Source organism: Eschrichtius robustus, chromosome 16 (assembly GCF_028021215.1).
Source record: "Eschrichtius robustus isolate mEscRob2 chromosome 16, mEscRob2.pri, whole genome shotgun sequence".
NCBI classification, from domain to species: domain Eukaryota; kingdom Metazoa; phylum Chordata; class Mammalia; order Artiodactyla; family Eschrichtiidae; genus Eschrichtius; species Eschrichtius robustus.
In genome coordinates, this window is record NC_090839.1 from 10,622,158 (window position 1) to 10,646,681 (window position 24,524).

At 44.5% G+C, this 24,524-nt stretch overlaps 1 protein-coding gene across 2 annotated transcripts in view; it reads left to right on the plus strand.

The window, feature by feature from the left end:
* The window catches only part of NFATC2 (nuclear factor of activated T cells 2), a 153,788-nt gene extending 143,704 nt beyond the window's left edge, over nucleotides 1-10,084 (plus strand). For both annotated transcript variants that reach the window (XM_068565643.1, XM_068565642.1), the window contains exon 10: nucleotides 9,153-10,084. In XM_068565643.1, coding sequence (XP_068421744.1) covers nucleotides 9,153-9,208 — 56 coding nt within the window. In that variant the 3' untranslated portion in view covers nucleotides 9,209-10,084. The remainder of the gene's footprint in view (nucleotides 1-9,152) is intronic.
* Nucleotides 10,085-24,524: the final 14,440 nt, after the last annotated feature.

The window sequence follows — 24,524 nt, forward strand, 5'->3', positions numbered from 1 at the left end:
AGATTGACCTGAACAACCGGAAGAGGGGAGTGTGCGTTTCCTATGATGGGACGAGTGGAGGGCGGGGCAGGGCGGCGATGATTGTGACGATCAGGAGATGGGTTTTGACCGTGTTAAGTTTGAGAGGCCCCAGCTGGTAGTTTGATATCTAAGTCTGAAGTTCAGGGGTGAGGTCCAGGCTGAAAACATTATTTGGTCACTGTCAGGATAGAGGCTTTTTTTTTTTTTTTTTTTTTTTTAAAGGCCCTGAGGGAGTGGTCAGACAATCCTCTGCTCTTGGGTTTGGAACCAGCCAGTGTGTAGTAGAGTCAGGCAAGTGTGATGAGGGAGCTGCCTTCGGGCCACGGGCACCTGGATTTGCCAGTGGGCCTTTTTTGCTTCAAGAGATGGCCTGAAATGCATGGTCCAAACTGTGTTCAGGGCCACTACTGAGGAGGTGATTATTTTGTCCTGGGCGGCAGCAGCCCGTGACTAACCCCATCCAGTCCCAATCAAACCAACCCTATTGGAGCCCAACAGGTGGGAGTCTAGGCCTGCAAGTGAAGAACTGCAGAAAAGATCTCATTATTGAGTGTTCTCTGCCTTGAAGATGAGAGTTCAGAGAGCTTATGCCTTTTGAGAGACTATCCTGGTTTACCTAAGGATGCAAGTATAGCGACATCTAGCAAAAGGTGGGATTACTCCCTGCAAGAAATTAATCCCAGAAAATATTTCTACATCAAGCACTCAAAACAGACTCTGGCCTTCTAATTTGGCCATTGAAAAGGGGTTGAGAAAACAAGTGTTTTGAATGCTGTAGGCATTATACAGCTATAGCACAGGGTTATTTAAAATTGAAGAGAAAATGTGATATAATTGAATGCCTGTAAAATATATAGCTCCTGCCTCCTTTTCTAAGTGCCTTCAGTGCTCTGACTGGGCAGGGGCTATAAAAATAGTAACTTGCCAACCAGAGAAAAACAGGAAGAAAGTGTACAGTCTTATGAATTTGCATGCTCACTGAGGTTGTATCACTCATAAGAAGGAAGCAGGGGTCAAATGAGGGAGAATTACATTTGAGTAGCTCCATCATGAAATTCTGATTTCCTGATCTGCTCTGCCACAGATGCCAGTGTTATTTTATCTCCTTAGTTGGCCATGATTTAAAACTGCATGACATGCCAGCAACTGAGCCATTTTGTCTTGCTTTAAAAAAAAAAACCCAAACCACCATAATCTTGCTGATGAACTTTGATTTCAGAGATCCCTATTTCTTTGTACAAAGGCCCTCATCTCAGTGATTATTACCCTGGTTTGAGGTTAATTCTGGCACAAATGTTAAGACGATATAGAATTGGGGCTTAAACTACAGCCAGAGGGTTGAGTTCTATCCTGGGTTCTCGGTGGCCCTGGGTGAGGAGCTACTCATTAAATGGATGATATTAGCATGAGTTGGAAGCATAAGAGGTCGAAGGTGATTTTTTTTTTCTTCTCAAAAATGGTTTTGCAAATCTTTTTCAGAGCTGATAGACACACACCTTAGCTGGATACAAAACATATTATGAAACAGAATGACTGTGATCTTTGATCCAAGAAATCAAAGTTAAAGGTAATTGATATCTTCTGCCTTTCCTTTTGTTTTCCAGCTGTGTGTTTCCTTAACTTGAATTTTTTTTTTTTTTTTTTTTTTTTTTTTGAGTAAAAGAAAACTTTACAACCTGAAGGCCCTCTCTGATTTTCCAACATTTCCTACTCTTAAGGGCTAGACCCCACCACTCTGTAAGGGGGAACCTCCAGGGGACATACCTGAGATTCTCGGAGGCTGGAGGTCGGGGTGGGGAGTAGGGGTGGCAATGAGGCTCTGGGGATCTGCGTGCTCTCCCAGTGGCCCCATCACCCTCTTCCAGGGAGAAGGAAGGCAACAGCGCCAGGTGCCAGCCTGTGGCAGCTCTGCTTCTGCCCTGAGCCAGCTCCCTTTTGGTTTTGTACACTTTGCTTGGTGTTTCCAGTTAAGGAAGGCTCTCCCGTCAACGGCAGGGCAGTCTGCATTGGGGAAGGAGAGAGGGGGCGGGTGGATCAGGAACCTCTGGAAGTGCCCTGTGCTTAGGTAACTTCCAGTCTTGATCTCATCAACTCAAAGCTCCACACACACCCCACCCCCCAGGGGCCTTCTTGTGCACTTTGGAAGGGGTTAACCATCCCCCTCGCCCCGTGCTTTCTGGATGTGAAACCAGGCTCTGGACCTGGGCTAGAGCTGGGTGTGGTTTTCCTACTGAGCTCAGTGGAGCCCCTCGCCTTAGCTGTAGATCCCCTCCATCGACTTTGGGTTCTGGGCCTGCGCAGAAGAGCCTGGGACCCAATGGGTTCTGGGCCTGCGCAGAAGAGCCTGGGACCCAACGCAGACCTGACTGTGCAGGGAGCAGGAGGCTCTGGGGGTAGAGAGCCCACGTGGGACGGTGAGGATGTCGCTTTACCTTTCTGTGCCTCAGCTGTTTAGATGCTGCTGCTGCTATTTCATTCTCTGCACAATGATTGGAATCAGGTAGCACGTGCAGTGCCCAGCATCAGTGTTGCTGGCTTACGTGCCTCCTGCTGTCCCGCTGGGCCTTGGCTTTCGGATTGGCTGTCTGTTGGTGAAAGTGGCTTTGCTACATCACAGGCCAGACCCAGAGTCCTCTGCAGCATCACAATGATGGCTCACTCTGAAAACCCAGTTAGAACAACCATCAGCTTTCACGTCCATCAGCACACACAGCGGAGGGAGCTGACATCCCAAACCTGGTTTCCCAGAGGGTGGGGGCCTGCTGAGAAGTACCAAAACTTCCCCACAGCAGCATGAACCTTAGCAGGGGGAGGGTTTCCCTGGCCCATTCTCCACCAGTGACTCTCAGACACCATCAACAGGCAAAAGGCAACAGGAACACTCGGCGAAACTTGGCTGGATACCCACCATGAGCCAGAGTCCCTCCCGAGAACTTTGCATCTGGGGAATCAGGATGACAAGACAGGACGACAAAAATGCAGCTGAAATATCAGCGCTGAGACTCGGCCACTTAGTCAAAGGGCCTTTTTAATGAGCTTCTTCCCTCCCTGATGTTAGGACTTGGCAACGCTCTGACCTTGCAGGGGCCTGGGAACTCTGGCAAGCTGGCTCTGATCTGCCTGGCCTCAGAGGGGATTTACCATCATGTAACGCTTCAGACCCCACCCACAGCTTTGGGCGACAGGCCTATCAAGGCGTTTTTGTCCTTTTCACTGAGCTGCTCAAGTCTGGCCCTTCGAGAAAGCTCTCCTTCAGTTCCCAAGTGCCCCCAGAGCATGTGGGGATGGCCGGGAGGGGAGAAAAGGCTGGGGAGTCGCTTAGCAAGTGAAAGCACTGTGATACCCAAGTCACAGGGGAAGCCAAAGCCAATGGCCACCTTTCCTTCTTAGCTCCTTTCCACGTGCTTGTGGGGAAGAGAGGCCTGGTGCTCAGGGCACAAGAGTTTCAGCCCTGGAGTTCACTCTTGGCCTTCAGAGTAGCTTTCCCTGAAAGCAGTTAGGACAGAAGGTAGAAGCATCCAGAGAACACTGCACATGCTTTCTGGTTCAGCCACCCTAGTGTCTAGACACCTCTTGCCCCGGCACAGGTCCCAGGCCTGACCGGAGCAAGGCAGCGCAGGAGAAGGGCGGCGGGTGGGACTTGCGCCTGTGTTAACTCTCAGATTCTTTCTTTTGGCCCCCAGAACACTGCCTCCCTGGTTCAGGAGCGACTCTCTGGCCGACACCAGGCTCTCGAGGGCCCTCACACAGTCTAACCAGACTTCAGAAAACAAGCTTGAGGTTTGGGAGAGAAATATGATTGGGGCCCGTCCTCTCCTTCCTGTTGCTTCTTTCTCAGGGGATTAAGTTCCAAAGTCAGCAGTTATAGAAAGCCTAGAATAGTCAAAGTGCTCTGGAAAGTCTTAAATTGCACCTCAAGTCTATCTGTGTGGGTTTCTGTGTGTAATCCTGAGTGGCCATTCTTCTGCAAACTGAACTTTGGGAACCTCCGAGCTCGGCTAAAAGAAAGAAGTCAGCACGCAGGTGTCCGGGCCCGCAAGTGAACCAGAAAATTCCCGGGGCAGAGTGGGATGCTAGCAGAAATCAGTTTTAAGAAATTTACCACTAATCAACCCAGAGTTGTCGGATGAACAATAATAGTAAGAGGCACTGGCTTTCCCCAGATTGCCATCCCCGAAAAGTAGGGGAAGAAAACACACTTTGCTTTCTTTTTCTTCTTTGCCATTGGCGTATATACTAGAGACTGGCAAACCATATCTCAGGCCAAATGCGGCCCCTGGCCTGTTTTGTTAAACAAAGTTTTATTGGCACACAGCCATGCCCATTTGCTCACATATTGTCTGTGGCTGCTTTCAATGTTTAAAAAAAAAAAAAAAAGCGGAGTTGAGTAAGGGGCTAATATAGCTCACAAAGCTGAAAATATTTTTATCTGGCCCTTTACAGAAAAAGTTTGTTGACCCCCTGGTATATTCTCTCTTTATGTCTGTAGCCATTTTTATTGGAATTGTTATTGATTGGTAACACCTCTTTATACATGACTGACCTTTGTCATGTATACTAAATATACCTCAGATTTCTTTTTTGGAGTTTTAAAGAAAAATGTATAATTTTTATATACTTACGTGCGTCTGTCTTTTCTTTCTTTCTGGTTTCAGCCTTAGGTGTCAGGCTTAGAAATCACCCTGAGGCTGTAGCCATGTTCAGCATCTGTGTTTTCATCATGGTGTCTCTCTGTAAGGGTAACGAAAGGTCGGGGGTGCTTGTGGCAGACTGAACACCACTGGCCTCAATTCTGTTCCGAGAAAGTGATGCTCCCCGACCACCTTAACCACTCAGCACACAGCCTTCTCTGCTCATTAACTTCGCAGAGGCTGCTCTGGCCTTTTCCTGACACACAAAAGACGCTGAGGATTCCGGGGCCCCAGAAGAAAGGTGATAGCTAGCGAACCTCATAGCACAATCTCTTTACCTATATGGTGGAGCCATATAATGTACAGGTTAATAAAATGGGGCTATGGGTTCAAATCCTGATCCCTCCCCTTCACCTGCTTTGCCAAGTGACTGCCTGTCTCTCTTTCTCCATCTATAAAACGAGGATGACTGTATTACTAGGTTTGTTGTGAGAAGTAACTCAGTGCTTGGTTCAGCGCCTGGCACATTGTTAGCCCTGAAAAAATGTGAATGGCTTATATATTCTTTTGTGGAGAAAAAGCTCCAGGCAAACAACAGACTAAAAACCCGTTTGTCAATTGGATAACAGAAAAATCAGCTTCCCTAAACTAAGTGACCTAGGCTGATGGTGTGGGGTCCTCGTGGTGGGCTAAGATGCATGCATTAGGCACCTGCTGTATGTATGCTGCTATGCATGGTACAGTGGGCATACAAGCGACTCAAATAACATGGCACAGGCGGGGCAAGCAAAGCATTTTGAGAACTCAGTGTTTGCTTCTGGAGGGAGTCAGGACCCCATGTAGGAATGTGAGAAGGCTTCCGGGAAAAGGTGATACTCAGGAAAGGGGGCAGGAGGGAAGGCAGGATTTGGACAAGAGAGGAACCATTTGGAGAACTGCCCATGGCCCGATTTGGGAAGAAGTGGGAGAAGAGGTACAGAAATTGGCATAGGATAGATGCTCAAAACATTTATCGGATGAATGAAATACTGATGGCAGTGACCTAGAAGGGCGGGTTTCAACACTCAGACCTGAGAGTCAGACCTGGGGCCAAATCCCAGAGCAGACAGTGTGACCTGAGGCTACTTAGTCCCTTGCTAAGCTTCTGCTTACTCAGTAATACATGTTATTGAGCGCTTCCTATGTACCAAGGCACTCTTCAAGAGCCAGGGATACGGTGTGGGAACAAGAAAACTAAAGCACTAGAACAGTGAACTGCCAGGAACCGGTATATGAAGGAGATAAGGAGACCAAGCAGAACTGGGGGGGCGGCAGGGGGCACTGCGGACTGTCCCCGGAGCCTGGGACCGACGAGACTGTTTGAGCAGAGCCTCGAATGAAGTGAGGAAGAAAAGCATTAGAAGCGGCGAGGGGACCAGCAAGGGCAGGGGCTTGGAGGCATGAGTGCGGCCTGGGGAGCACGTAGAACGGAAGCCAGTGTGGTTGGCTGCAGGGGCGGGGGGAGGGGGAGGGCAGTAGGAGGTGAGGTCACAGCGGGAACCAGATCAGGGGCAAGACAAGCCCAGAGCAGGGTTTCTGGATAAAGGAGACCTTAAGCACGTAGTGGGCCAGAGCGAGGAAGTGAGACTGAAGGTGTGACAGAGAGGAGGTGACAGGGCTGAGCGGGCAGACGACCTTTCCTTACCAGGGAGAGGTTCCACGGTGACATTGGGAAGTTGATTCAAAGAAAGGGCAGCACGATGCCCCCTTTTCCCTTCCACCCAAAGACGCGAGGCTGCAGAGGAGGGACCTCTCGAGTCGGGGTGAAGTGATCGGGCAGAGACCCTTTCGGGGAACTTGGAGCCCGCGTTTGCAGACCCACGTGGCTGCACTGCCGTGGCCGCCACCCAGCTGGCGCTTCTGCCCTAGAGCTTTCTCCTCATCCACAGCCAGGGGCACGCGCTCTGAGGCTTCAGAAAGAAAAGGTTCCTCTCCCCCAGAGAGGTTGCAGCGGGCGCGAGTGGGCCTCGCTTTGGGGCCCGACTGGGCGGCCGGCCGCCTCCCTACCCCGACCGCGAGGGGGTCCGATGCAGAGCGTTCCCCGAGTTTTCTAGATTCGACTGTGGCTTTCAGAAAGCCAGGGTGGTTTCCATCCAAAGGGAGGGGGAAGCTAGACCGTCTCCCACCTCCCAGCCCCTAACCTGGCCCCGAGCTCCGAGAAGGGAAACGACCCTTTGGCGAGGGCGGTGGTGCCAGCGGCTCTGCCCAGCAATTATTTTTAGAAAGCCGAGGCCGTGGAACGTTTCCATTGAGGATCGACTCCTCTCGTTTCCTAGGTTGAGAAAACAGGAAACCCTTCAGAATCCGGGCTTTGAAAAGCTTCGCGTGAAGCCGCACCGACCCCACCTCCCCCCGCCCCATGCTTTCACTCCTGCCCGGCTGTCCTCACTGAGGCCCCCCGGCCGCCCAGCCCTGCACACTCCCCAGAGGCCGGGGCTGCAGAGGCGAGGGGTCCTGCTTCCTCCAGCTCCGGTTCGGGGCCCCTGGGAGGCAGCTGGTATCTGCTACACAGTCAGGGCCCAGTGAGAGCTGGTTAGCCGAACACACGAATTCATCCCCGGAGTTCCCATCAGTGGATCCACTCCCACACTTTGCAGCCGGCTGTTACTCTGATACATACATTCTCATCCATTAACATCCAGAGATACAGTGTCGTGTGCTCGTACATATATACATATGCACATACCTCTCTCTGAACCAACATCTGCTCTACGCCGCAGACTGTGATAATTTTCTCACTGTGTCATCTCATCTAAGCTCCTCAACAACTATAGAAGGAAGGTCATATTTTTATACAGTTTACAGATGGGGAAACTGAGGCACAGAGCAGTTACATCACTAGGGCGAGTTTCAGCAAGCAAGGAAGCAGCAGAGGTGGGATTCCAGCTCCGGCCCCCTGGCTCTAGAACCTGAACTCTCGAGCTCCCCTTGCACCTGCTTTCAGCACACATCTGAAGAGCAGTGAGCGACGCCTGATGGGTTTTCTGCCACAAAACAGAGCCCACTGGTGTAAAGCACTAGGTTTGGAGTCCAACACAAAGCGTGGGGTATCACTACCCATCACACAACTGACAGCTGCACAACACTGGTCACGTCAATACCCAGCATCCTGACAACAGCCCCAAAAGGTACACGCGATGATGATTCTCACTCTACAAATGAGAAAACCGAGGCACAGAGGGGTAAAGTCACACGGCCCGTGTAGTGAGGGAGCCGGGAGTCAACCTAGCTTATCCAGCTCCAGAGCAGTGTGTTTCTGTTCTCTTCTTCTTCTGGGAGTTGCAGACTCATCCAAGCAGGGGTTTTGCAGGGGAAAGCAAGACCTAGGAGAGCTCGGGGTGGAGGGACCCTGAGCACATCCACAGTTAACCCTCACTGCTCCTCTTCCATCTCCGTAACTTTAGGATAAGACTGAGATGAGAAAACAGAGGCGGCGGCTGCGGGAAGAATTTAGTGCCAGCACCAGGAGAGGGGAGATTCATCTGCCTTTTATGGGACCCCAGAGGGGTCTGCCTCCTTTTCTGCTCCCGGGCCCAGTCCAAACAATCCAGCTGTAAAACCGAAAGTGCACACACACACACACACACTTTAGGGCAGGTGCACACCCCTGCCTGGTGTCTGGGCTGCCTTTGAAGGCAACTTTTCCCCAAGAACATTGAAGGAAGCCTTTTTGCAAGAGCCACTATTCTAAGACCTTACTGCCTTGATCCTAGGACCTGGTGCCTCAGATAAGTGGCCAGAATGGGAGAGCAGAGCGAGCTCCTTGATACCACTGGCTGGCACTGCATTCTTGGTTCCCTGCTAAATTCCATGCAGCTTTCTGGGGCAGGGGGTAATGGAACACTCCAGAGCCCCTTGAGGACACTTGGTACTTGAGAAGACTCAGAGTGTGATCCTTCACCAGTGAGGAGGGGTAAGGGGGGGCGGAATTCCTGGCTGTGCTGAAAGGGATGAAGATCATGTTCACATGGATGGCTAGTCTTTGTGGTGGTCCCACCCGCTCTCTTTTCAAAGGCCCCTCTTGAGAGTCGTAAAGTTTTGTGGGTCAAGGAACTGTGTTTTAGTCATGGAGTGGGTATTTTCTGGATGTTGTAGTAACAGACAGAGTTTGGTATACGGTAGAGCATCTCAAGTGCATTCAATAACAAGAAGGAGAAAGTGTTCCTTAAATCATGCCCTGTGGCCCAGCTCCATTTCTGCCACAGCAATTTTTAAAAGTTACCATTTGGGCAATTTTCACTAACAAACCCATATCACAAAATAGCATCATGGGGGGTGCGGAGGAGTCATGATGTGGGAAGGCATTTCCTATGTTAAAGATTGTCAAATGTGTTACTGCAAAGAACAAAAACATGTTTTAAAAAACAGCCCGGTTGTATTCGGTTCTAGAAAGCTAACCTGATCCCTGTTTTGGGTGCCCTCTCACTCGCCCTTACTCTCTCTCTCTCTTTTCTTTCATAGTTAATGAAATTATCAGGAAGGAGTTTTCAGGACCTCCTGCCCGAAATCAGACGTAGAAGAAGCCATTAGCAAGACACCATCCACATTGCTAACCCCGGAGCCTCCCACCGTCCTCCCCGGTATCCACCCCACCCGGAGGCTGAGCACGGGACCATGTACCGGCCGAAAGCAAACCCTCCACTCCGGAGCTCGCCTCCTCTCTCTGTGCATTCTGAGTCTTGTTCTAAATCCCAAAGAGCATCTCGGTTGACTTTCAGGTGTCCCATCCAAATCTTAAGTGCCTGCTGACCCCAAATACATCCTGAACCAGACCACCCGCTGGAATGCGCCTGAGAGCTGAGAGCCTGCAGCCGGGGACTCGGGGGATGGAAGATGGGGATGCAGTTAAACTCCAGCCCTTAGCCTTCACTTTTTTGGGTCACAGATACAGCTCTTGTACCTTTTGAAGGAAAGGAGTTCTCCAACAGAGCCACCAAAGGAATGTGACCCAGCTTACAGGCTGAAGAAAAACAAAGAAGCCGGCTCATCTTCCCTAGGGATTGCCTGTCCACACCAGGGATGGGCCACAGCTCAAGCTTGATTTTTAAATGTTCTGCTTCTGAATCAAGAACAGTCTGGCTCATACAAGATCACCTGTTAAAACTTCTTGGCGTTATGACATGTACACTTTTTTTTCTTCTCCACTTTCAAAAAGCTGGCCAGAGGCGGGGGTGGGGGCCCTCTTGGCTAGCTGCCCTTCCCCCCCGGCAGCACGCAGTCACGGGCTAGAGGAGGTCACCCAGGCTGCCGGGTGAGCACGCATCCGCTGCAGCCGGACAAGCTTCGCGGCTTTTTGATGTTCCCGCTTTCTTTCCTCTAACAGCCCAAGTGCTTTTCCAGAAAGTACAGTAGTTAAGAAGAATCTCAAGCATGTGCATTGAATTTTGAGAAGGAACGGCAGAAGGGCTAAAGCAGCCAAAAAAAAAAAAAAAAAAAAAAAAAAGAAAAAAGTGCAGGTATTTTTGTTAAGTAAAACGGTTGCAAAGTATGGCAGCTGGTAGGCTTAAGTGCTTCGGTGGGTGGGCGTCCCCATGATAGAGGAAAAAGGCTGAATTCCCTCTCTGGCCTAGACTCAAAGTGGGATACTCAAGCTCACAATTTGGCCCCAAAGTTCATTGGTTATTTTTAACTGAACTCATTGAAACCCGCCCCCCGCCCCAGTCCCCAAGACGCCTCTGCATTAGCTGCTTCATCCAGCACAAATGTGATCTGAATAGAAGCAGATCCTCTCCCACACAGCCCTTCGTTTGAATGCGCTCCGCTCAGACCACTCGTATGGAGTGTGCAACTTAGCCCTGAGTGTTTTTCTCTCCTCTGAGTGCACCCACGGTCTGCCAAAGTCTTCCTCCTTTGGGGCAATTTTTGCAAACAAATAAAACCTTCCAAGTTCTTGGCAGGTGAGCTTTTAATCACACAGATGTGTTTGTTTACATTCATTGCAGACACCCCAGGACAAACTGGGGATTCCTTTTCGGCCATTTAATTGCTTCCCTGTAGTCAAACACAGAGTGTAAATATTCCTGGCACTCTTCAAAAGGCTGTACTCAGACCTTCCGCCTAGCAGAGTTGATTGAAAAAATCACTCTACGAAGAGAATCATGGCAGTTAAGGGCCCACTGTGGGTTTTCTAAGTCCTGGCTTTGTCATCAGAACCTTTCTGAGAGCTGGGCCAGGAACTCCAGACCTGTGACCCTGGCCCTGGTGTGTTTGGGGCTCCAGAGAGAGGACAGAATGCAGCACATGTCTGTACCCTTTTGGTCAGGACCTAGCATTTCTTCCCTCCCACCCCACCAAGGACAGGGGACTTTTCCACCCACCCCAAGCAGAGTTTAGCAAAATTCTTTTCAACAAACAGAATGCCAATAAGAAGTTGACCGCCATCGCAAAGCTTCTGGGATGCAAAATTCTTTCTCATTAATAAAGAGTTCCTTATCCAAGCAGCTTTACCTAAAGAACTTTCTCTCCAGCAATATTGACTTCACGGGGGAAGGGTTCAAGCGTTTGGTGAGCGATTTGTTCTCACTTGACCTGGCTGGGAGCCATTTTTTGCACATGAGGGAATTTGGCCTTTCCTCAGTTATCTGAATGTTTTACCCAAGTGCCTTCCTGCTATTGTAGCAGTCGCTCAGCTGCATTGTGCATGGGGTGAAAAAGGACTAATGCGTTTTCCATCACTATTGTAACCATGTTAGTGCAAAGGGCCTCCTAGTAGTTCAAATTCCTGTATGTATAGATGTACGTGTGTGTGTGTATAAGACACTCACAAACTCTTTTTCTAAGACATCCTAGCTGGGTATTATAGGAAGCACTTTCATAAACAACTATACCAAATAGCAAAGGAAAGAAACAAAAGCATTAGTTTTGAGACATAAACAGGCAAGAGAATGTGTAGTAAGACTCGACAGCAGTCAAGAAAGTTTTGTCAGTTACAGATGCCAGGAGGAAGTTTTGCCAAGAGTAAACTGCTCATGAAATATTTTCAGTACGGGAAGAGGCAATAGGTCCTCGAAGAGAAAGAAAAAGGATGTCTAAACTGTCAAGATGGGTGTGTTGCACGTGTGTTAGAAGGATCTGTTAGGTGGAGGTTTGTACTTGCTACAACCAAGGCAATGTAAATATATAGCACTTCCAACAGCAGTCTGCCCTGTTGCTGAATGTAGTATATTTCCAAAGTTTGAGTCTTCCTGTATTGTACAAAAATACTGCTGCTTGATAATATATAATAGCAACCCAAATTAATGAGTATGGTATTAAATTTTATTTTCTTATCTGTATTTTTATGCTTTTTATCTGTCCTCAAGATATCGCATCCTTGTTGGAATTAGAAAATATTTATAAGTGGTCAGAAATCTTTTTCAAGTGTCTCTTTTTACGTATACATTGAGGATTTTTTTCCCCTAAGGATGTATTCTTGAAGATTTGTTAATCATTCCAGGAAAAAAAAAAAAAAACAAAACAAAAGCCCACCTCAGAGCCTGTTAGTCACCTGTCTGCTAGAAGAAACCATCTCCAGAGAAAGGAGGGGGGAACGGCTCCGTGGAAGAAGGAAGCACCTATTTGTTGCTTGAGGATGCTGCTGACTTCAGCTCTGAGCCTCCATCTTGTCACTAAGAACTGGAAAGTGTTTAGATCCCTCCAATTAGGGACCTAGTAGGTGATTTTGATGTAACAAAACTGCCTGTGTTGTAAAATGGGGAGTCTAAAAAAGACGCAGGAGTAATGGGGAATTCCTAGAACAGAAGTGCAGGCTAATGTTTACAGAGCTAACTGAATCCTGGTAGATAAACCCCCGTACACATTACCCAAAGGACATCCAGAGTTTTCCAGCAAAGACACAGACTAGACGAATCAAGTCGATTCCTTCTAAGAACTGGGAAGCACTGATGTAGCCTTTCTTGTTTACATCCAGTGGCCAAGCCGTCCCTCTCAGGAAGCCAGCCTTGGCCAGTGCGGGAGCTGTCATGTGTAGACAGATCAGAAGCTGATGTGTTCTCATTTCTCACTCTGGACTAAAGGGGAGGCTTGAGTTTATTTTCACATCAAACCCTTTCCAAGACCTTCTTATTTGTTCAGAATTGAAAGAATGTCAGGGGTCTGGTTAACAACTTTGTTTGCTTTACATTTACAAGTGGCACAGGGGTTGTGACATTCTTGACGAGTCGGGGTAAACCTTCCTGAACTCACTTTTGGAGGGCCAGGCCCTTAGCAGCTACCCAACATATCTTAACCTTGGGTCTCCCAAGCTTGGGTCTCGGGCATTAAATCTCATGGAGCCAAACCAGCCAATGCAAGTGGTTTTCCTGCATTCCAACTAAATGCTTAAGAAAAAGAAGCATCACATGAAACTGATCACAAACATCAATTTCTCTCAGCTTTCATGAGTGCCTTGAGTTATAGCCAACATCACTGTCTTAACTCAGTTTGTTTAGAAACAAACTTTTCTGGTGATGAGCTAGCGGTGGCTCCGTAAGCCAGCCCTTCTGAAAGTGAACTGGCGTGTTGGGTGCTAGCAGAAAGGTTTAACACCCTGCCTTTATGCAGCTGTTGGCCAATTAGAATAAACTCCACCTGCCTAGTTCAGGCTTTGGATGCAAATGATGCTGTTCTATTAGCAGGTGCTTTCAGCACTCTGATTGGCCCGAATGGATGGATGCTGTGGTTGGGACAAGCTTAGCATCCTGACACACCTTGTCAAAGAACCTCACTCACCCCTGTTGCCTCTACAGCCCTCAGAGGGGAGAAAATGTTGAGAATGCCCTCGCTAATTCTCCAACAAATAGAAGTCTCTCCCACAGGGTGGTACTGGAAGGCTTAGGTTTTGAAAATCTTGACTGTTAAAAGGAGTTTGAATACATCACATTCCTATGCAAAACATTTTTAACCTTCAGTTTAATGTAGTTTATTTTTGCTATATGTAAAGTATTTTTATACGGCTTGTATCATGATAGTTTAGCAATAAAACAGTTGAAAGCAATGGCTACTTTGGGCTTATCTTTTCTTCTCTAGAGATGCTGTTCAAATACCCCTTTACATTTTTAGTTCGTACATCAAGGACCATTTTTTGTGTGCACATCCACGTGTGGGTTTACCGCTCCTCTCAGCCCTATGAGGTCGGCACTATCCATTTTACATCTAACCTCTGATATTTGCATCTTACATCAGAAGCCCAAGGTGACAGAGTCATAAGCTCAACCTGGATTTGTCTGATTCTCTCTCTGCTCCCTCCACTGCAGCTCTGCTATAATCTGTGTCTCTAGACCTCTTTAGAAGTAGCATCCAGGTAAACAGATTTATAATGTCCACCTTGGGTCTGCTTGCAGAGGGTCACAGAGCATTTACAGGGAACTGGGCTGAGCAAAACAGTCACTTGCAGAGCAAAACAGTCTTCTGCTTGAATATCTTACAAAATTCCAATGTTCCCTCCAAATTATCTTCTACCATCAAACCCACAAACAGAATTAGATATTATAAATACTAGAATTTTCCAGCTGGCTTCCTCCTTATAACAGCTTTTTCTCCTTATAGCTAAAGCATCTACGAGGTTTGGAAAAAATTTCTATTTAAAGTCTTAACGTAATACGGTTCAAATGTCATCCCACTCTTCAGCGCTACCCTTAAACCCTAGGGAAGCAAGGTCTCAGCCCCAGGCCCTGTACTTCAGGGACCACTTCATCCCACCATAACTCTACACAGAGGATACCTTCTTGGGGATTTCCCAAGCCCCTTTCCAGTGCCTGGAACCAGTACCATGTGGGGTAGGGTGTCGCAAGCATATCAGGGTCCTGCATGAGTTCTGGCTTGAGATGCCCCTGGTCCCCCCTCAGATGGGGCCAGCTCATTCCCATTTATTTCCTTTGGGGCGCAAGGTCAACAGGACACAAGATGCCCCAAAGAGCTCCAGGACCTGCACCTATAGGGTCCCGGCCAGTTGCCAGAACAGCTTCCTGGTGAGCAGATTGCTCCTAATGGCCAGCACAGGCTTTTTATTTTTTGTGGGATCGGGTGAGATTGGGCCACCAGAATGGTGCTGAAACGTTGATTTGAGGATGACTCAAATCACTTATAAAGACAGGAGCCCCACAAAAAATATTTCCCTAGGCCCGCCTGCCCACCCACCCACCCTAGGGGCAACTGTGCCCCTCAAGATTTTTCGCTGTAGCTGTATACAACCAGTTCTCTTCAAATTCACTCACTTTCTGAAAACCTTATGTTGCTGTTCCCAAATAGAACCCAGAATCATCTTAAGCAGAAAACAAAATACAAATACAAAACTATACAGATAAAACTCTATAGTCATTTAAAAAATAAGTCTGTGTCCTACATTTGTGTGAGCTACGCTTGGTACATACCACACAATTCAGCCTGGGCCTCAGTTTCCCCAGATGTAAAATGAAGATAATAGTCCCCACCTCACAGTCAGTACGTGCTTAATAAATGCTAGCCATCAATACAACCTCCCATCATTTAACTAATAGATTTAAGATTCACCCAAGGCTGGACCTCATTTTCCCAATATCTGGAAGGAAGCATTCAGAGCTTTGACAAGAGGTCTTGAATTTTTCTAACTAGATAAGTAACTAATTAACTAGCTACCTAATTAGTTAACTAGATAGTTAAAGCCCCAAACTCGAGCTTATCCAGTTTTCAAATCCTGAATTGAAAAGGAAACACACCCCGGGGCATCCAGCCTCTCCTTCTTGGGGAGACTTTGCAAGTCTGTCAATGTCCCTTGCTACCTGCAGCAGCATGGCGTACTTTTGTACCAAGGAGCAGATATATAACACTGGCTTAGTAACAAGTGGGAAATTAAGAAATTACAAGACTTCCAGGAGCAAACAAAACGCTGACTCCTACACAGGCTTTTCAGGTTCATAAATGGAAGGGAAACCGGTTTCTTGGCAAGAGCAGGTTGAATATGAAATAATCCCGTGAAGGAGGCACAGACCACAGGGACCATTAAGAAATGAAAGCCAAGTCATTTCTTTTGTTTGAGGAGCTCTGGGAGCTGTGATAAGCTGCACCCAGCTTTCTCCAAAAAGGGCTTCCACTCTTAAACTGTCTCGGCCTTCACCCTCCCAGTAAAAGTCAGAAGTCCAGCTTGGTAAATGGCCCAATGTGGAGTTACCACCAAAGAGATGGAAACCCCTGCCCAATCCCAGGATTTCCAGGAATTCTTGGTTTACTAGAAATTTTAAACTCAAATTCTGCACTGAACTCCAGACACAAAGCACTATGACAGGACTTCCCTGGTGGCACAGTGGTTGGGAATCTGCCTGCCAATGCAGGAGACACGGGTTCGAGCCCTGGTCCGGGAGGATCCCACGTGCTGCAGAGCAACTAAGCCCATGCTCTGCAGCAAGGGGAGCCACTGCAATGAGAAGCCTGCCCGCAACTAGAGAAAAGAAAGCCCACGTGCAGCAAGGAAGACCCAACGCAGCCAAAAATAAATAAATAAATGTATATTAAAAAGTAAGAAAAGCACTATGACAACTGGATCTTAGCTTTTTTTTTTTTTTTTTTTTTTTTTTTTTAAGCAGGGAGGGAGCAGCTCAGGGCTTTCTATGAGCTACTGATGGGGCTTCCCAAGAAAGACCCCCAGATCACATGGCTGCTGATCAAGAGCCCTCTGTAATTAATACCATCAGGACAGCTCTTGAGGAAAAGCATTCATAGGATGATCTTGGCACCAGATTTTAAGTACACCTTCTCATGCACACTCCAGACCCATGCACCTGCCTGTGTGACGTCTCCACTCTGATAACCAGGAGGCATCTCTAGCTCAACATGCCCCCGATCTTCCTAATTCCCAATCTCCTCTTCCCACCCACAATCCTCTAGTACACCCTGTCCTACCCATCGGTTTACGGCAACACCATCTAAGCAGCTGCATAGTCAAAAACCTGGGAGCGACCCTGGCCCCCTCACTGTCCCCGGGCCCCACACATCAGCAACGTTTGGTGGATCCATCTCTGAAATCACACCTTTTTGCTTCACGCCCATTGGACCACCTTTATCTTCTGTCTGGACGACAGAGCGGCCCCTTGACTGCCCTGGTTCACGCCTACCCTCACTGGCCGCACAGTGGGCAGAACATACCACACCCGCTCTTAAAGCGTTCCAATAACCTCCCTTTGCATTTACTTTTTTTTTTTTCCAAATTTATCAAAGTATGATCGACAAAGTGTATATATTTAAGATATACAATGTAGTATCTTGATATATGTTAAAAATTGTGAAATGGTTACCAAAATTAAGCTCTTTAATGCATACATCACCTCACACAGTTACCTTTTTTTGGTGGTGAGGACATTTGAGATCTACACTCTTAGCAAGTTTCAAGTATACACTTTTATTAACTCTAGTCACCATGACGTACATTCAGCTTCCAAAACTTATTGATCTCAGAAGTTAAAGTTTGCCCCCTTTGACAGAATCTCCCTGATTTCACAACCCCCATCCACGGTAACCACTAGTTTACTCTGTTACAGTAAGTCCCCTACATACGAATGAGTTCCATTCTGAGAGCGCATTTGTAAGTCCAATTTGTTCGTAAGTCCAACAAAGTTAGCCTAGGTACCCAACTAACACAATCGGCTATATTGTACTGTATTGTAATAGGTTTATAATACTTTTCACACAAATAATACATAAAAAACAAACAAAAAATAAAACATTTTTAATCTTACAGTACAGCACCTTGAAAAGTACAGTAGTACAATACAACAGCTGATACTTCTTAGCAGTACCGGCTACATCACTGCTGCTTTCACGTTTGCTTCCGGACATCCTGGGCTTATAACAGCTTTTTCTCCTTATAGCTAAAGGACATCCGGACATCCTGGGCTTGAAATAAATATACTGTACTACTGTACTGTATACAATAAAGTACACAAAAGCACAACTACCTGTAGAGGATGCACGCACGTGAAAATGTACGCCAGACACGTGACCTAACAATGTGACTGGACATGTGAACACATGTTCGCATCTTTGAAAGTTTGCAACTTGAAGGTTCATATGTAGGGGACTTACTGGACTATGAGTTCAACTTTTTTTTTTTCTCATTTTTTTAGATTCCACATATAAATGATATCAGAGTTCTGTTATTCTACTAGTGGCTCTCCTTGATCCTGTCAAAGCTTTTTTTTTTTTTTTTAATTTTTATTTATTTTATTTATTTATTTATGGCTGTGTTGGGTCTTCGTTTCTGTGCGAGGGCTTTCTCTAGTTGCGGCGAGCGGGGGCCACTCTTCATCGCGGTGCGCGGGCCTCTCACTGTCGCGGCCTCTCCCGTTGCGGAGCACAGGCTCCAGACGCGCAGGCTCAGCAATTGTGGCTCACGGGCCTAGTTGCTCCACGGCATGTGGGCTCCTCCCAGACCAGGGCTCGAACCCGTGTCCCCTGCATTGGCAGGCAGATTCTCAACCACTGCGCCACCAGGGAAGCCCCGAGTTCAACTTTTTTCAATTCCACATTTAAGTGGGATCATATGGTATTTGTCTCTCTCTGTCTGGTGTATTTCACTTAGCATAATGCCCTCCACTTTCATCTGTGTTGTCTCAAACAGCGGGATGTCCTTCTTATGGCTGAATAATATTCCATTGTGTGTGTGTGTGTGTGTGTATACATATATATATGCCACATCTTCTTTATTCATTCACCCATTGACAGGTACTTAGGTTGCTTCCATATCTTGACTATTGTGAATAATGCTGCAATGAACGTGGGAGTACAGATCTCTTCGAGATCCTGTTTTCAATTCCTTTGGATATATACCCAAAAGTGGGATAGCTGGACCATGTGGTAGTTTAATTTTTTGAGGAACCTCCATACTGTTTTCCATAGTGGCTGCACCAACTTACATTCCCATCAACAGTGTATAATGGTTCCCTTTTTTTTTTTTTCTTTTTTTTTTTTTTTCGGGGTTCCCTTTTCTCTACATCCTCACCAACACTTACTTTGACTTTTTGATAATGGCAATCCTAACAGCTGTGAGGTGATATCCCATTGTGGTTTTCATTTGCATTTCCCTGATGATGCTGAGCATTTTTTCATATACCTCTTGGCCATTTGTATGTCTTCTTTGGAAAATTCAGGTCCTTTGCCCATTTTAATTAGACTGGTTTTGTTTGTTTTTTGCTATTGGGTTGTATGAGTTCCTTATATATTTTGAATATTAAACCCTTATGGAATATATGACTTGCAAATATTTTCTCCCATTCTGTAGGTTGCCTTTTCATTTTATTGATGGTTTCCTTTGCTGTGTATAAGCTTCTTAGTTTGATGTAGTCCCACTTATTGATTTTTGCTTTTTTTTTTTTTTTTTTGGCTTGTGCATTTGGTACCAAATTCAGGAAATCATTACCAAGACTAGTGTCAAAAAGGTTTTCCCCCATGTTTTCTTCTAGGAGTCTCATGGTTTCGGGTCTTACATTCAAGTCTTTAAGACATTTTGGGTTGGTTTTTGTGTATGGTGTGAGATAAGGGTCCATTTTATTCTTTTGCATGTACCTATCCAGTTTTCCCAACACTACGATTTATTGAAGAGATTACTTTTTCCCCATTGTGTAATCTTAGTGAATTTGAAGATTAGTTGACTATATATGCATGGGTTTATTCTGGGCTCTCTATTCTGTTCCACTAATCTGTGTGTCTCTTTTTATGCCAATACTATACCATTTTATTACTATAGCTTTGTAATGTAATTTGAAATTACAGAGTGTGATGCTTCCAGCTTTGTTCTTCTTGCTCAAGATGGCTTTGGCTATGTGGGGTTTTCTGTAGTTAAATACAAATTTTAGGGAAAAAAAATCCGGTTTCTCTGAAAAATGTCATTGGAATTTTGATAGGGTTTACATTGAATCTGTAGATCACTTTATGTAGTATAGACATTTAAACAATATTAATTCTTCAAATCCTTGAGCATGGGATATCTTTCTATTTATTTGTGTCTTCAGTTTCTCTTATCAATGTTTTATAATTTTCAGCGTATAGATCTTTACACTCCTTGGTTAAATTTATTCCTAAGTATCTTTTTTTTTTTTTTTTTAATGCTACTGTAAATGAGATCATTTTGTTTTCTGGATGGTTGATTGTTAGTATATAGAAACACAACTGATTTTGTTAATTTTGTATCCTACGACTTTACTGAATTCATTACCCTAACAGATTTGTTGGTAGTCTTCAGAGCTTTCTAAATAGATCATTTCATATGCAAAGCAGGCAATTTTACTTCTTCCTTTCTGAATTAGATGCCATTTCTTTTTCTTGCCTAATTATTCTGGGTAGGAACTCTAGTACTGTGTTGAAGAGAAGTGGTGAGAGTGAAATCCTTGGCTTGTTCCTAACTTAAGAGGAAAACCTTTTAATTGTTGAGTATGATGTTAGCTGTAGGCTTGACACATGTGGCCTTTCACATATTGAGGTACATTCTTTATATACTTAAGTTGAGAGTTTTTAATCATGAAAGGATCTCAAATTTTGTCAAATGCTTTTTGTGTATCTATTGAGATAATTATATAAAATTTTTACCTTTCATCTTGTTAAAGTGGTATATCACATTTATTGATTTGCATATGTTGAAACATCCTTGCATCCCGGGGATAAATCCCACTTGACCATGGTGTATAATCCTTTTAATGTGCTATAGAATTTGGTTTGCTAGTATTTTGTTGAGGATTTTTGCATCTATGTTCATCAGGAACATTGGCCTGCAGTCTCCTTGTAGTGTCCTTGTCTGGCTTTTGTATCAGGGTAATGCTGACCTCATAAAATGAGTTCATAAATATTCCCTGTTCCACAATTTTTTTGGAAGAGCTTGAGAAGGATTGGCATTAATTCTTCTTTAAATGTTTGGTAGAGTTCACCAGTGAAGCCATCTGGTCCTAGGCTTTTCTTTGTTGGGAGATTTTTGATTACTGATTCAATCTCCTTACTAGTAATCAGTCTTTTCAGATTTTCTCTTCCTCCACAATTGTTTTAGCAGGTTGTAAGTTTCTAGGAATTTCTTCTAGGTTATCCAATATGTTGGTGTATAACTGTTCACAGTAGTCCTTTATATTTCTATAGAATCAGCTTTATATTTCTATAGAATCATCCTCTATTTTCAGATGATATAATATACAAAACTCTAAAGATTCCACCAAAAAGCTATTAGAACTAACAGATTCAGTAAAGTTGTAGGATACAAAAATCAATAAACAAAAATCAGTTGCATTTCTATATACTAACAAACTCTCTGAAAGAGAAATTAATCCCATTTATAATAAAGAGGAATAGATTTAACTAAGAAGGTGAAAGATCTGTATACTGAAAACTGTAAGTTATTGATGAAAGAAACTGAAGATGACACAAATATATGGAAAGATATCCTGTGTCCATTCCACTCAAAGCAATCTGCAGATTCAATGCAAACCCTATCAAGAGTTCCAATGGTATTTTTCCACAGTGATAGAATAAACAATCCTAAAATTTATATAGAACCACAAAAGACCCCAGATAACCAAAGCAATCTTGAGCAAGAAGAACAAAGCCAGAGGCCTCACACTTCCTGATTTTAAATTACATTACAAAGCCATAGTAATAAAAAAAAATATCGTACTGGCATAAAAACAGACACAGATCAATGGAACAGGATAGAGTGATGCTCAACATCACTAATCATCAGGGAAATGCAAATCAAAATCACAATGGGATATCACTTCATACCTGTTAGGATGGCCATTATCAAAAAGTCAAAGATATTAGGTATTGGTCAGGATGTGTAGAAAAGGGAACGCTTATACACTGTTGGTGGGAATGTAAATTGGTAAAATCACTATGGAAAACAGTATGAAGGTTTCTGAAAAAAATTAAAGATTGGATTGGAAGAGTTAATATTGTTAAAATACTACCCAAAGAAATCTACAGATTTAATGTGGTCCCTATCAAATTATCCATGACATTTTTCACAGAACAAGAACAAATAATCCTAAAATTTATATGGAGCCATAGAAGACCCAGAATTGCCAAAGCAATCCTGAGGAAAGAGAACAAAGCAGGAGGCATAACCCTCCCAGACTTCAGACAACTCTACAAAGCTACAGCAATCAAAATGGCACGGTACTGGCACAAAAACAGACATATGGATCAATGGAACAGAATAGAGAGCCCAGAAATAAACCCACACACCTACGGTAAATTAATCTTCAACAAAGGAGGCAAGAATATACAATGGGAAAAAGTCTCTCTAGCAAGGGGTGTTGGGAAAGTTGGACAGCTGCATGTAAATCAATGAACTTAGAACACACCCACATACCATACACAAAAATAAACTCAAAATGGCTTAAAGACTTAAACATAAGACATGACACCATAAAACTCCTAGAAGAGAACATAGGCAAAACGTTCTCTGACATAAATCATACCAATGTTTTCTTAGATCAGTCTCCCAAGGCAACAGAAATAAAAGCAAAAATAAACAAATGGGACCTAATCAAACTTACAAGCTTTTGCACAGCAAAGGAAACCACAAACAAAATGAAAAAACAACCTACAGAATGGAAGAAAATATCTGCAAATGATGTGACTGACAAGGGATTAATCTCCAAAATATACAAACAGTTCATACAACTCAACAACAAAAAACAAACCCAACTGAAAAATGGGCAGAAATAGACATTTTTCCAAAGAAACCATACAGATGACCAATAGGCAGATGAAAAAATGCTCAACAACACTAATTATCAGAGAAATGCAAATCAAAACTACAGTGAGGTACCATCTCACCCTGGTCAGAATGGCTATCATCAAAAAAATCTACATAAATACTGGAGAGGATGTGGAGAAAAGGGAACCCTCCTACACTGTTGGTGGGAATGTAAGTTGGTACAATCACTATGGAAAACAGTATGGAGGTTCCTCAAGAAACTAAAAATAGAGTTGCCATATGATCCAGCAATCCTATTCCTAGGCATATATCCAGAAAAACTATAATTCAAAAAGATACATGCACCCCTATGTTCATAGCGGCATTATTTGCAATTGCCAAGACACGGAAGCAACCTAAATGTCCACCAACAGATGAATAAAGATGTGGTACATATAAACAATGGAGTATTACTGAGTCATAAAAAAGAACGAAATAATGCCATCTGCAGCAACATGGATGCACTTAGAGATTATCATACTAAGTCAGAAAGAGAAAGACAAATACCATATGGTATCACTTATATGTGGAATCTAAAATATGACACAAATGAACTTATCTACAAAACAGAAGCAGACTCACAGACACAGAGAACAGACTTGTGGTTGCCAAGAGGGAGGGAGGGTGCCAGAGGGATGGAGTGGGAGTTTGGGGTTAGCAGATGCAAACTATTATATACAGAATGGATAAACAACAAGGTCCTACTGTATAGCACAGGGAACTATATTCAATATCCTGTGATAAACCATAATGGAAAAGAATATGAAAAAGAATGTGTATATATATACATATATATATATATATATATATATATATATATATATATATATATATATATATAAAATGGAATCACTTTGCTGTACAGCACAAATTAACACAACATTGTAAATCAACTGTACTTCAATAAAAAAAATTAAATATAGAAACTACCATATGATCCAGTCATCCCACTTTTGGGTATATATCCAAAGGAAATAAAAACAGGATCCCAAAGACAGATCTGCACTCCCATGTTCCCTACTGTGGCATTATTCACAATAGCCAGATAGGGAAACAATCTAAGTATCTGTCAATGGATAAAGAAGATGTGGTAGGTATATGTATAAACACACACACACACGTGTATGTATACAAACATATATGTATATATACATATACACACAATGAAGTATCATTCAGCCATGAGAAAGAAAGATATCCTGCTGTTTGTGACGACAACAGATGAAACTAAAGGACATTATGTTAAGTGAAATACACCAGACACAGAGACACAAATACTGCATGGTCTCACTTATATGTGGAATCTAGGAAAGAACATAAAGTCAAACTCATAAAAACAGAAAAAAGTGGTTTCTGGGGCCTGGGCAAAATATGGAGAGGTTGGTAAAAGGGTACAAAGTTTCAGCTGTAAGATAAATAAGTTCTGAGGATCTGATGTAGAACATGGTGACTGTAATTGATATTGCTATTGTGTAATTGAAATTTGCTAACAGTACAATTTGAAGGTTTTCACACTCAGAAAAAGATCAATAAGTGAAGTAATGGATGTGTTAATTAGATGGGGGAATCCTTTCACAGTTTTTATCATCTCATCATGATGTACACTTTAAATACCTTACAACTTCATTTGTCACACCTCAATAAAGCTGAAAAAGAAATCAATGTTCTGTGGGGGAATGATGGTAGAAGCCTCCTATTCTGCCATCTTGCTGGTATCACTTTAATTTCAAAAAAACAGGCAGTTTAGTCACTCAGGTCGGAGACAGCGCAAGAGCCTCAGTAACCTACCAGCCACAGGACTGAGACCTTCTCTTTGCATTTAGAATGATCCAGATTTCTGTCAAGACTTTCGACAATCTTCCCTGCCTACCACTTCTCCAGACTCAGCTCTGTTCCTCCATGTCAGCCTCTCTTCTGTTCCTCGCCTAATCCTAACCCTGTCCCACCTCTGCCTCAGTTTTCCCAAGACTTGAAACGCTCTGACCCCTGAGGCTCATGGAACTGCTCTCCCTCATCCCTCAGGTCCCCAAATCAAACCTCTCATCCTCGGAAGACCTCCCTGACAACGTGGAATGTGGGATCTACCTCCACCCTGCCCACAAATACACCCACCACGACATACACAGGATTCTCCTGTTTGCAGAACC